Here is an 11,943-nt window from a genome sequence, read left to right as displayed (position 1 = left end):
GTTGCTAGGTAGGGCAAGTTGTAATGTTTGTCCTACCTAACATCAACTAATGTATGCAATTTGCAATCTGACTATTGAAATACATTTATTCGTAATAGGTGAATGAATATTTTGTAATGATTCTCAACAAATACTTGTGCATTCAATTTGATTAAATTGCGAAAATAGCATATTGAAATGTAACAGCATCACAGTATATTTAATTCACTGTATATTTACGACTACAGAATGTTTCACCACTTCAGGTTATGTAAACCTGGATGTAAAGAAAGTGGTTGGTTCTTGTCATATCCAGTTTTATTTCATATTCAGAAATGTAAGTCTCCTATTTAATGAAATAAAGCATTTCTATACATATACCTGTACATTGAGAACTAAATTTGCTTATTCTTTTAAAGTATGCATTTAAAATACTGAACACTTTTAATTATCGGAACTGAAAATTTGGAAGCTGGAAAAAAGGTTGTGGATGTGATACTTTCACCATTTAAATATTGAATCTTTATAACAAACGGTCTTAATACTGCGAAATGAAACTATTTGGTAGGTTCTTATAATCCTACCTTGAAATCATGAATATATCGCATTGAATTCATGAACATATCACATTGCCTTTATGAGCCTTTCTCTCTTTAACGATTCCTGTTTGATGATGAATAATATTATCTTCCATCAGGAGGGGCAAAGACAAATAAGGCACTTAACAATACAATCTGAATAATACACTGTAGTTCCTCAATAGTCAAAAGATAGGTACCAAAAGTTGCACCCATACATGATGCAGTGAGCCACATCCCCAAAACCTGCATGGCAAAACACAATCAACTTATAAAGTGAAGTGTACTTCACATGTCTACTTTTCTGTATTTCATTATCATAGAATAATCTTGATAAGGGGTCTTTGTGACCTGCTTCTCTTTTTATTCTTTTTTATTCTACTTGCCATTTATTTACATGTGAACTGGTTTCATTTGTTCAAGGAAGTGAATTTTTCGATGTTGTTCACCACATCGTGTGTGATAGGGGGTGAAGAGGTAGATAACGAGCAATGAAGAAACTTTCATACTCATGAAATGAGATTGATCTCATCAACAAAAAAAGGATTCCTTTTGTGCGTTTTGACCTTTATACATCAAAAAATACAAACAAATATGAATCAATCCCTAAATTAATACTTATTTTAAAAAACTTGTTCAGATTTATGGACTGATTTGGGCAAAGACGAATAAACTGTACATGTGTTCATGCAAATATGATGTACATTTGTAGTAAGTTACTCTTTAAAAACTTTCTGAGGAATTAGTGAATTACAGTTCTATACCACTTGGATGACATTTCAATAACTAGAATTGAAGTGCTAGAGAGAGGGAGAGAGAGAGAGAGAGAGATAGAGATAGAGAGAGGTAAGTTTATGGTTATGCCAAACAGGAATAAAGTCACACAAATGTGAGGTCAAGGTATATACATCGTAAGCGAATCTCTCCTTAAAAAAACAGTCGGGGATTAGTAAATTAAAGCCCCATAATACTTGGGTGACATGTCAATAACTAGAATGAAAGAGCTTCAGAGAAACATAAGTTTATAATCTTTGAATATTAATAGGAAAGAGTAAAGGAATGACCATCACCTGGCCCCCGTTTAACAAAACTTGACATCAGTGACAAATGACAGTTTTTGTTAATATAAGCTAGTGAAATCCTTGCTTCTGATTGGTTATCAGCAGAGTTGTCACTGTTTTTTGTCAGTTGTCATTGAAAAAGGGCTTTGTGAGACGGGTCCCAGATATTTACCTTGTGGGAAACTGATAAGGATGAGTGGGCAAAATTTTTAATACCTTAGAGGAAACCAGTAAAAAGATTCAACGATTGATCTTAGTAGTTAAATGAAAAGTACAAGGTCTTTCTGCAGGTTTACACAGCCGCAGCAGTCAAAAGTTTCAAGTAAACATGGCAATGGTTGTAAATGCAAGATTTCCTTTCTGCGTCTGGCATTGAGACTTCATTTCCACGCAAGACAAGAAGTTTCCAAGAATCTCAGGAAACCGCTTCCTCTGTAAAGTTTTGATTCCTTGAAATGTTGACCTCCTTTCCTCTCTCTGTTGACAGTTTCATGTTTAAATGGAAGCAACTTTAAAAAGAGTTTTCTTGTGTTGAAGATGCTTAACTGGTGAATTTCAAATTCTCAGGAAAACTGCTTCAGCAGAAATTTGATTCTTTGAAGTCTTAATCCCTTATCATCCTACAGTCTCACAACTAAATGGATGCGACCATCACCCGGCTTCTCTTCTTGAAGATCCTGAACTGGTAACATTCCGAAACTCAGGACAAATGCTTCAGCATTGCAGTTGGAATTCCTTTAAACCTCCACCCCTTATTCTCAATACAGCAATATCACATTTGAAATAGATGCAACATTTAGATTTCAAAGGAATTGTTATCTTGTTATCTCGTCGAAGATCGGAAGATGCATTATTGATGATCTTCCAGAAGTCTCAGCAAATCTCTACCCCTATCCTCAATATACAGCTGTGCCAGCCTTCACCCTTCCAAATGAATGTTCTCTTCTTGAAGATCCTTATCCCATTGCATCCAGGAACCAATCGGATCCTGTACCAAGCCTATGAGAAGTACAGAATCCAGTGGTCAACTGGTTAACGTTGGATGATCCAAACCATGGACTCATCTCTCATTGAGAAAGTCAGTTTCAAAACTAGATTGTCTGTGCTTTATACAGTTTACGATCCTCTACTTGTTGGTTTAGCAGAGCGAGAAGGGTTAATATGATTGTGGAGGAGTTGTAGGAGGGCAGCCAAGAATGTTTACTCCAAAGTTTCTCTTCCCGACATTGGCCACGTTATTCGCCACATCTGCCTCGTAGTAGTCGGGTCCATCAACAAGGAATTTATGACCTGTTGGAGAAACAGAAATGATGATTAGATTTGCTTTACTACAACTCTAGAATATTACTTATGACTATCACAACAATAACTGACTTTTATGTAGCATTTCACATTTTCTTCTTAGAGTGTTACATACACATGAAGTAATGCAAGTTATACAGAAAACAAATTATAAAGAATATACTATTAGACCTGTATGAAATAACTTAAGTAGCACAACTTGGAGAAATATTCATACATGTAGCAATATTATAGAAATAATAAGTACATTTACAGGAAGAAAGACAATTTTATGACCGAGGTATGTTAATCTTAATCAGTACTCCCATATAACTGCGGAGGCATTAACAGTACATCATTTGCTATCATCTTGTTTTAAATGCAGACCATAGACTATATTATCTAGCACTTTTATCCCCCCCCCCCCCCGAAAGGAACTTACCATAGAACATGAAAGCACTATTAACTCTGACTGTAGAGTGTAGATCCTTGAATTTCTTTGTTATCGATGACCTTTGAACCTGCCCTGTGAGCTCGTCATAGAGCCAGACCTTGCTACCTTTGAACAGGTACGTCTTGCCATCGTCCTTGTTATAGAGGGCAGCATAAACAGTGAGGGGGTAGCCATCTGGACTTGGACTGACACGAACTGGGCCTTCGTAAAGGGTAGTACCTTGGAATATCCACTTCTTGCGTGCTGTTGGTATGTGTGAGGATAGTAAGGAGAGGAATACAAGATTTCGTTAGCGGTGCATGTCCGACAGAGTTTTAGATTATTGTTGAGGGCACACATTCCCATCCCATCCTTAAAGCCCCACTGCACTAGTTTGGCCAGGAGGGATCAGACCTTCCTGCATGGACACTGACAGGTGTTTATCTCATCAAATCAGCTCTCAATTAACATAAGAAAAAGAGGATCATGGGGGATCAATGGTCACCAATTAGGCATTGTTTGCTATATAGAGGGCGCAAGTAGCTATAAGTAGTGTAATGGGGCTTTAAATTGGATGTGCAGGACATAATATCACATTCCAACTTTCCAAAAGAAGATGCAGAATTTTTTTTATTTTTTTTATTTATTTTTTTTTTTTTTTTTTTTTTTTTGGGGGGGGGGGGGATGGGTGGATAAAATTTTCTTGCTAGTGATAAGATGTACTCTGATGGTCTTGGAGTCTTGAGGAGTACAGTACATTAATTTGTAGGCTCTTAGGGTATGACAAATTGCTCCTCTACATCAGCTGGTATACCGTCCGTGTCACAAAGTATGGAAGACAGAAGGGCTTTAAGTCTGTGTCAAAGTATACAAGTTAATGCCCTTCTTGCTCTGAACAGATAATACATGAGTGAAATACTGGTATCTGGAACATCCAATGATGCATCAGAGGTGTTCTCTTTAAGAAATTGTGATGATCCTTGAGCGTTAGAGCTTCAACCTTCCACCTTAAACAACGTACCTTTGAGGAAAACGATGCGACCATCTTGCCTCTCGTAGACTGCCTTCATGCCTTGTTTGATGCCCCTGAAGAACTGTTCAGTCAGGATTCCAATGTCTGGATCAACGGGAACGAGAGGGAAGGTGCGATCGGGGTACCCCTCAGAGTTGTAGTTGGGACGGAACCTCCACATGTTCTCATCCTGTTCAAAGAGTGTACAGAAAATGGATTTTGAGAAAATATTAGAGCAAGAAATACATCCAATAATAATGTGGATCAGAGTTAACCACTATGGTTGTATACAATTTACTCTTTGCAATAATTTCTTTTGTTAAATCAGGAAGATTAGTAAGATACGAGGACAAACATGAGGCAGTCTTTTCCAGACTAGGTTGGGGCATAATGCCTGCCATACTCTGCAGGATATGCTTTTGTTTACAATTTTTGAATGTCGGACTGAAATTGCTGATTTAATACACCGATCAAATTTTTAAAAAGCAAATCGACCTAATCATTTTGTAAGGATTGCTTCAATGGATAGGCAAAAAGAAATAAATGAAACATAAGTTTCTGTATGTCTTCTTCTTATAATATTATATAAAGAATTATAGATCAATTTAAATTGATTACATTCGTAGTCCTTTAGTAAAAATGAACAGCACACAAAGAATTCAATTTGATTAGAAAATTGATGTGTTTGGTAGGAAACATGCATAACATTATGCCCCTTTATCTACACAAATCTCCACGTTTTATCAATACACTCCTTTATCAAATTTATAATTTCCCTCCGAGATTATCAGATACAGGAAGATGGGGTGGGGTTCGGTATTTACCTTGAAAACCATGAGATTACCCCTGATATCAGCCACAGCATCAAGGGTGGTGTTGCAATATGGTGGTATCAAGATAGGGGGTTGGGTGGTGGTGCCCGGGGTGGTGGGAGGGGGGTCAGTAGACACCTGGAAGGGGTTCTTTCCTGTAAACAAAAAAGGGGGAAATGAGTTAAGAAGTTTGGAATAATATGGCGGAACTTTGCAAATTAGCTTCTTCTCTTGTTTTTGCTTTCTTTGCCCTGCATGGTTTTAAGTTGAGGATTTCATTTGTTAATCTTGCGTTTTCGTCCTTTAAGTAATCTTAAACAGCAGCTCATTTTTATCTATGCTTATTGTGCGACCCTTTCTCTCTCTACCGGTATAACATTTTGTTTCACAGAAAGCCAAATGGGGATGGGGCGATTCTTAAATGCAAAATTGTGGTTCTGGGTTTGAACAGCAGTGCGTTTTTTAAACAGTGCCAATAGTTGTGATTTAGCAGCCGCAGTCCATGCAAAGCATTTGTGCCAAAAAAATTAGTTGAACGGCATTTGTGCAAAGAATGTGCAATTATATTAGTGACATTTTGTCCTTTGCTATACCTTCGGAGTAATGATTATTTGATATAGTGGGCCAATTGGTATATGTCTGAACTTGTGGAGTTGGTCCATCTTCGAGGAGTTCTTGCCCATCCTGATCTTGCATTGGTGCGGCGGAATTCGAGCTGCTTGCGCTAGTGGTCTTGTTTTTGGTGTTGCCCCCTGATCGGTTGGATTTGATAATCATAACAAATTTGTAATCAGACCATGAATGGACAGAAAATGCAAATTTGGATAGAGTTTGAAATATTTTTGAAAAAATGTTGAGAAAGAGGAAAGCGTTTTTTGGCCTAGAGGAATAATCAGGCCGTCTTTGGGGTATAAACAAAAATACAAACTTAAACTTTATTTAAAACAAAAACAAAAGGTATAGAGAGGAGAGAGAGAGAGAGAGAGAGAGAGAGAGAGAGAGAAAGGGGGAGAGCGAGAGAGAGAGAGAGAGAACGGGGAGAGCGAGAGAGAGAGAGAGAAAGGGGGAGAGCGAGAGAGAGAGAGAGAGAGAGAGAGAGAGAATGAGATAAACGGGAATAACGATGACAATAAGAAGAAGAAGAATAAAGAGGAGATGGCAGGACGAGGAAGAGAAAAAAACAGAAGAAGGGGGAGGAGAAGAAGAAGGAGAAGTAGGAGAAGAACATAAATGGCATGAGTATCATTTGACCTTACCGTAGACGACCTGGATGCCGAGTTTGTCATCGAGAGGAAGACGGAAGTTTGGGATGTAACCCTTGTCCCATGGCCACATGAGTGAGTTCCTCTGATCGGAGTGATCGAGTCCCAAAGCGTGACCGATCTCATGGGCGGTGGTGTAAAATAAGTTCACTCCTGTTTATACAAACAGAAAAAGAAATCAAAAATCGTTATTCACATTTTGCATGGCATGCATGCTCGAATGCAGAAAATACGAAGACGATTAATTAAACGCGCACAATAAAGTTGATAAACGGTGGCGAGAGGGGGGGGGGGGGTCCTCTACTCTAATACAGGGGCAGTGGTGAATTGCTCCCTCCCAAGACGGGGGCAGAATGTACCTGGACAGACCCGCATGTTGCAGATCCCCTGTTCTTTTAATTTTCCCGAGCCTAAACGCCACTCTGAAAAGTGAGAGAAATAATACTTTCACGGGGAAAAGAAGAGGTCTTCACGAGTTGATAAGTGAGTTTCCTTGAAGTTGTTTCTTTTTTGGTTTGAACGCTTCTCGCTAATGGGTGCATGCACTATAATTCTATTTGGATTAAAACCGTTTACCCACATTTTACTGATGGTGAACTAATTTACTCGTAACAATAATTAGAACATTTTTACATTAGCATTTACGACTCAAAATTTGCGAAAATATTTCATGAGTATTGATCAACTCACCAGAATAAATCTTATGTGTGAAATGTTCATCGTCATCGAAATGGACGTCGCCGTTTGTTTTTCCCCATCCGCTGTTCGGTGTGAATGCATGTGCCAGTGTACCCCCTTCACCATCAAAGGCGGGGTCGCCGTATACGGATGTATGAACACGGCTACCGAATTTCAGCTCAATGTCGACTTCGACTGTGTCATCATGGACTTCGATGAATCTGTTTAAAAAATAAAATAATGATAGGTTCGTTTTATTTGTAACAATAACATCTGTATCATCATAAGTGCATGGGGAGTGGGGGACGATGTTGCATTTAGTTCATATTTTATTTAACGATTATTCTCGTCTTGATCTTTCATGCAGTTTCTTTAACCTTCTCCTGACTAAGTTTTATTCATTTACAGTCATGCTTTAAAATGTACAATAAATCTTCACGGTGATAATTAGACCTGAAAGAAAAAAGTTTTGAGAAATTCTATGTATTGCAACACTGCATACAATCATTCAAAAATGATTGCCATTTCAAGAGAGAAACAGGAGCATTGTGCATGGGGAGATTAAAATGAGAAACTTCTTGATAATACATTGTAACGCCCCTATATGCGCTTCCAAAGAGCTTTGGAAATTATTACCCTAGCTTTAGCTCCGGTAGTCGTTATCAGCGCACAGTGCATTTCACGGAATAATCCTACCAGGTACCCATTTACTCACCTGGTACCCATTTACCAAAGGACTGGAGAGAAAGTTCATCAAACCACTCACGATAATCTATTATCTAAATGCAGTCAATCCTTGATTTGATTAAAATGAGGTTAAATGATAATAGCCGAAAATGAAACTGTATTTTGAAAGATCCGAGAGACTGACGTTTTTTCTCCCAAATTATAAACCACATAGGATGTGGGCATCCACCACCCGCCAACTGAAAAAGGTTTGAGTCGTGTCATAAACTCTTTCGTCTACACATGCAGTGGCGTAGCCCGGGTCCATCCATTAAGGGGGCACTGGCGTCCGATATGATGAATGAAAGACGAATTGATAAGGACACTGATTGGAGGGGATCCTCTCGTCATCTTTTGTCATTTTTATTGTTTAATCATTTTCCTCTCTCCTAACCGTTCCCCTACCTCGCTACACCCTACCCCCTCTCTCTCTCTCTCTCTCTCCTTCCCGTTTACTCAATGAGGGGGGGGGGGGGGGTGCTGCTCCAGTGTCCCCATATCTAGGCCACTGCGTCTAGATTTATACCCATAAACTTTACAAGAGTATAAAAAAGTGCGTTCATAAACCACTACCAGATTTTTTTTCTCCTTCCGTCCTATATTCTTCAACTGAATGAGTCATGATAGTGATTATCTAATTTTTAGATAATTTTATTACCCTAAATGATCATGTGACTTAGTTTAACTCTAAATTTACTATTGTTTCCTTTCTGAGAAAATAATCATAGTGCAAAGACCGATAAAATGGGCCGAGAAAATGTATAACCCGCAACGAAAACATAGAGAGGAAACAGGATGAAAATGTCGTGCTCCGACAGAAGTAGAATGAAGGACGGGGGTTAGATGTTAAAACACTTTAGGTCTGTATTATTTTCTCGGTACTACAATTAGATCTGAAATGTAAATAATGACACATTCAAATCCGAAAAATAAACATTGGAACTCTCTGTGAGGATAAATAGTGCCTGCCTACAAAAGAGGTGATGACAAAATAGGTTTTTTCGATTTAAAAGTGAAATTATGACAAAAGAAGAAACCTAATGGTGATGAACTTCAAATGGCTTTTTGTCGGGGCAATGACTTCTTTTTTTAAATCTCGGTCACGCGAAGATAACTGCTTGACAAAGGTGAATGATTGCGTTTCAAAAACATGATTGTGTAAAATCTTAGTCAGGGAAAAAGATAGTTGAATGTCTCATCCAGTATATTCCATCGGGATTCTCCTAAACGATCAAACTTTTCAATGAAAACTAAAGATATGCTTTGAATGGGCTGAGGCACGTGCCTTCGTGCCCCCTCCCACCTCCCCCTCAAATTGAGTGATGAAAAAAAAATGAAAAGAAACAAAAAATGAAAAGGGGAGAAGGAAAAGAAGAACGAGAGAAAGAAACGCCTTGACCACCTCGCAGCACCCCCCCCCCCCCCCCTCCTTACATCAAAGCCTTGTAAATGCGCACTTCATTTCCCGAGTAAAATAAGCCAGAAGCTTCCCCCATTCGTCTCAGTGACCCAACGATGGCTGGACTCACTTTACACCACTTTTCAGGTATTGAACCCGTTGCCTATACGGAAATTGAATTTTCCCCCTGTATTAAGCCTATGAAAATGAGAGATTTTGGTAGTCAGGGGGTTAAATTCAGTTCAAAATGGATCTACTGGTACATGCATTTCTTCCTTTTTAATGTCTTTTGTTTTTTGTATTTTGCAGACTCTTTTCTTTGTCCTCCAAAATACTACCTCGAAAGTGATAGCCTTTAGGGCATTGATTGGTCATAATGGACTAACCTTGATATGAATTCTTCCATGACGTACCGTAAATCCTTTTCTTTGTTATTACATGTTTGCATTTATTTTATGTCTATGGCTTGATAACAATAATAATATTAGTTGTATACATAAACACCACCGAACAGTTCACAGACTGTACAAGGAATGATAACGTTTTTGTATCCCAACAAATTTCTATTTCTAGAGGCCATTGTTGTATTTGAGAGCATATTGGCTTTACATATCGATCTGATGGCATTACTGATACCACAACCACTAAAAACCATCACCTCAGAAAAAAGTGCAGGAATAATTACCGACAATTATTGTGCCATATTATCATAGCAGCCAATGCTACGTTTTGAATTAGAGAGGGTCAAAATGATAATATGTTTCAATCAGTTCTGTCAAATACAATTTATCTTCTCCAGACCGATATGACCGAAATAAATTCAAGCCTCTAATTGACCCCTACCCCAACACAATTAACCTCCAAACATCTTTGTATTCATCCACTGCTATTGTGCTAAATAAAACACCTTGTCAAAGATAATTCGTCAATGCACGCGTCAAAAACCTGTTGCGGGATAATTTCATTATTTTGAAAAATGGGATGATTGAGCCATTAAAAGTATTATATTTTGGTCCCATTATCTTCATGGAGGTCGTTATTGAATGTATATGAAATTTATCATTTTGAATGGAGAATAGTGAAAGAGGGGTAGGAGCCTGAAGATTATCTCTTCTCGGGTCAGGCTTTTCAAGACGATAAAAAGATGTGGTCAGCAACTCCATAAAGTTTTCAATGGAAGTCAAGTAAAATAGCAGTTCAATTACTTAGTCCCTGTAATTTTGGACAAGCTGTATAGCGGTCACACCTCGTTTGTGATTTAAAAGGGGTTAGAATACTTCGTAAACTTTGACAAGCATTATAATCGAATGTAATAGGTTGAATATGGTGAATTGATGGCTGCAAGCCTAAATTCTAAAGCAGAAGAATTCTGAAAACGGAAAGAATATAATTATAAAGTATAGAATATCTTTAAAGTACTTGATAGTTTTCTTTAAAACTAAGGCTCTAAAATGAGTATGGTTATCTATTCTGGCACATTATGTCTCAGTCATTTATATGAATATTTTATTTATTTTCTCAGATGAATATACAGTATTGGTTTAGATGCTTCTCCAAAATATACGGAGAGGGGGCGAATCAGAAAAGATGAAATCTCACACTTCAGTCTGACTTGGCCCGATTTAGTTAAACATACCCGATTAAAAGTCCCATTCAATATTCATCCTTCAAGTTAATCCATAATCCGTTCCTGGTGGTCCTCTTTTTATCTTTTAATTCTTTTCATCTCCGAAAGTGTATCAGTCTCGATCTCGGGCAGTGTGTTCCCCAAAAGAAATGACTCAATTATTGATTTCATGTGTCGCCCTTACAACTGGCTTATCTAAATGTATCGACATGACTTCTGCATCAACGAACATTAACCACGGAGGTGCGAAACAGAGCGGGTCTTTCCTGGAGATCGGTAGCCATGCTTGAAACCGACACTGATAAAATGGTCACTGGACCGAAAAGAAAATACATAAGAAAATAGAGAATAGGTCCACAATACTGACAGCCAACAAGACCGACAAAATACAGAAATACATGATGTACATAACGGAAGATCGAACAATTCGGGCTATATATATAGGGCTATAGTGTAGCCTCTGAAAATCAGCTCAAGAACCCTCAATATATGTGTCATGTTGGTCTCGTAGGTTTAACCTTCAATCGATTTGACTAATACTATTTTATCTTTCATTGATAGTTGCAGCATTGATGACGGAGAACTTTTGTTGAATTCCGCTGTGGTCCACGCCAACGTATGAATGTGGTTGATCTATGATAATTATTATGTCCACCTGACTGTAATATTCCCGCTTTGTTTGAACATGATTCAATGGCATCTTCTTTCTATTGACTCTGCTCAATAGTGTATGACAAATCGTCAGAATACGTGAAGTAATTGTATGTTAAGATTTCAAGAGCACTTCCCACGTAGTAACTGACACACATAGCAATGCTGAACATCAACAATACACGTGTTAACTGTTAATCACTTCATATTCAAGGATAATTAAAATAGAATCTAGCACTGTTTGACATCACCAAATAATCTATCTGGTATTCTCTACAAACTCTCTGAATGATAAAAAGAAGCACTTTTCAAATTCTCATTTTTATTATAGTATTCAAACATTTTTTTATTCAGGGAAAAGATGTGCAAGCGACCCCACCCCTACCATTTTGGAAGCCCAACAAACAAAATATCGTTTTGCAGTGGCCGCGGCCGCCCCTCCCC

The 11,943-nt window shown here is 38.0% G+C and overlaps 1 protein-coding gene across 1 annotated transcript in view; it reads right to left on the bottom strand.

Annotated features, from left to right (window-relative positions):
- Positions 1 to 629: 629 nt before the first annotated feature.
- Positions 630 to 11,943, bottom strand: part of LOC581157 (collagenase 3) — a 31,107-nt gene continuing 19,793 nt past the window's right edge. The window contains exons 3-8 of the mRNA XM_030984127.1: positions 7,109 to 7,317; positions 6,413 to 6,571; positions 5,169 to 5,311; positions 4,354 to 4,534; positions 3,342 to 3,596; positions 630 to 2,908 (exon numbers count right to left, since the gene is read on the bottom strand). Of these exons, the coding sequence (XP_030839987.1) occupies positions 2,775 to 2,908; positions 3,342 to 3,596; positions 4,354 to 4,534; positions 5,169 to 5,311; positions 6,413 to 6,571; positions 7,109 to 7,317 (1,081 nt within the window). The 3' untranslated portion in view covers positions 630 to 2,774. The remainder of the gene's footprint in view (positions 2,909 to 3,341; positions 3,597 to 4,353; positions 4,535 to 5,168; positions 5,312 to 6,412; positions 6,572 to 7,108; positions 7,318 to 11,943) is intronic.

This window comes from Strongylocentrotus purpuratus, unplaced genomic scaffold (genome assembly GCF_000002235.5).
Source record: "Strongylocentrotus purpuratus isolate Spur 01 unplaced genomic scaffold, Spur_5.0 spur5_scaffold_14, whole genome shotgun sequence".
Lineage (NCBI taxonomy): Eukaryota > Metazoa > Echinodermata > Echinoidea > Camarodonta > Strongylocentrotidae > Strongylocentrotus > Strongylocentrotus purpuratus.
Note: the sequence above shows the minus strand (reverse complement) of the source record. Positions and strands in the feature narration are given on the sequence as shown.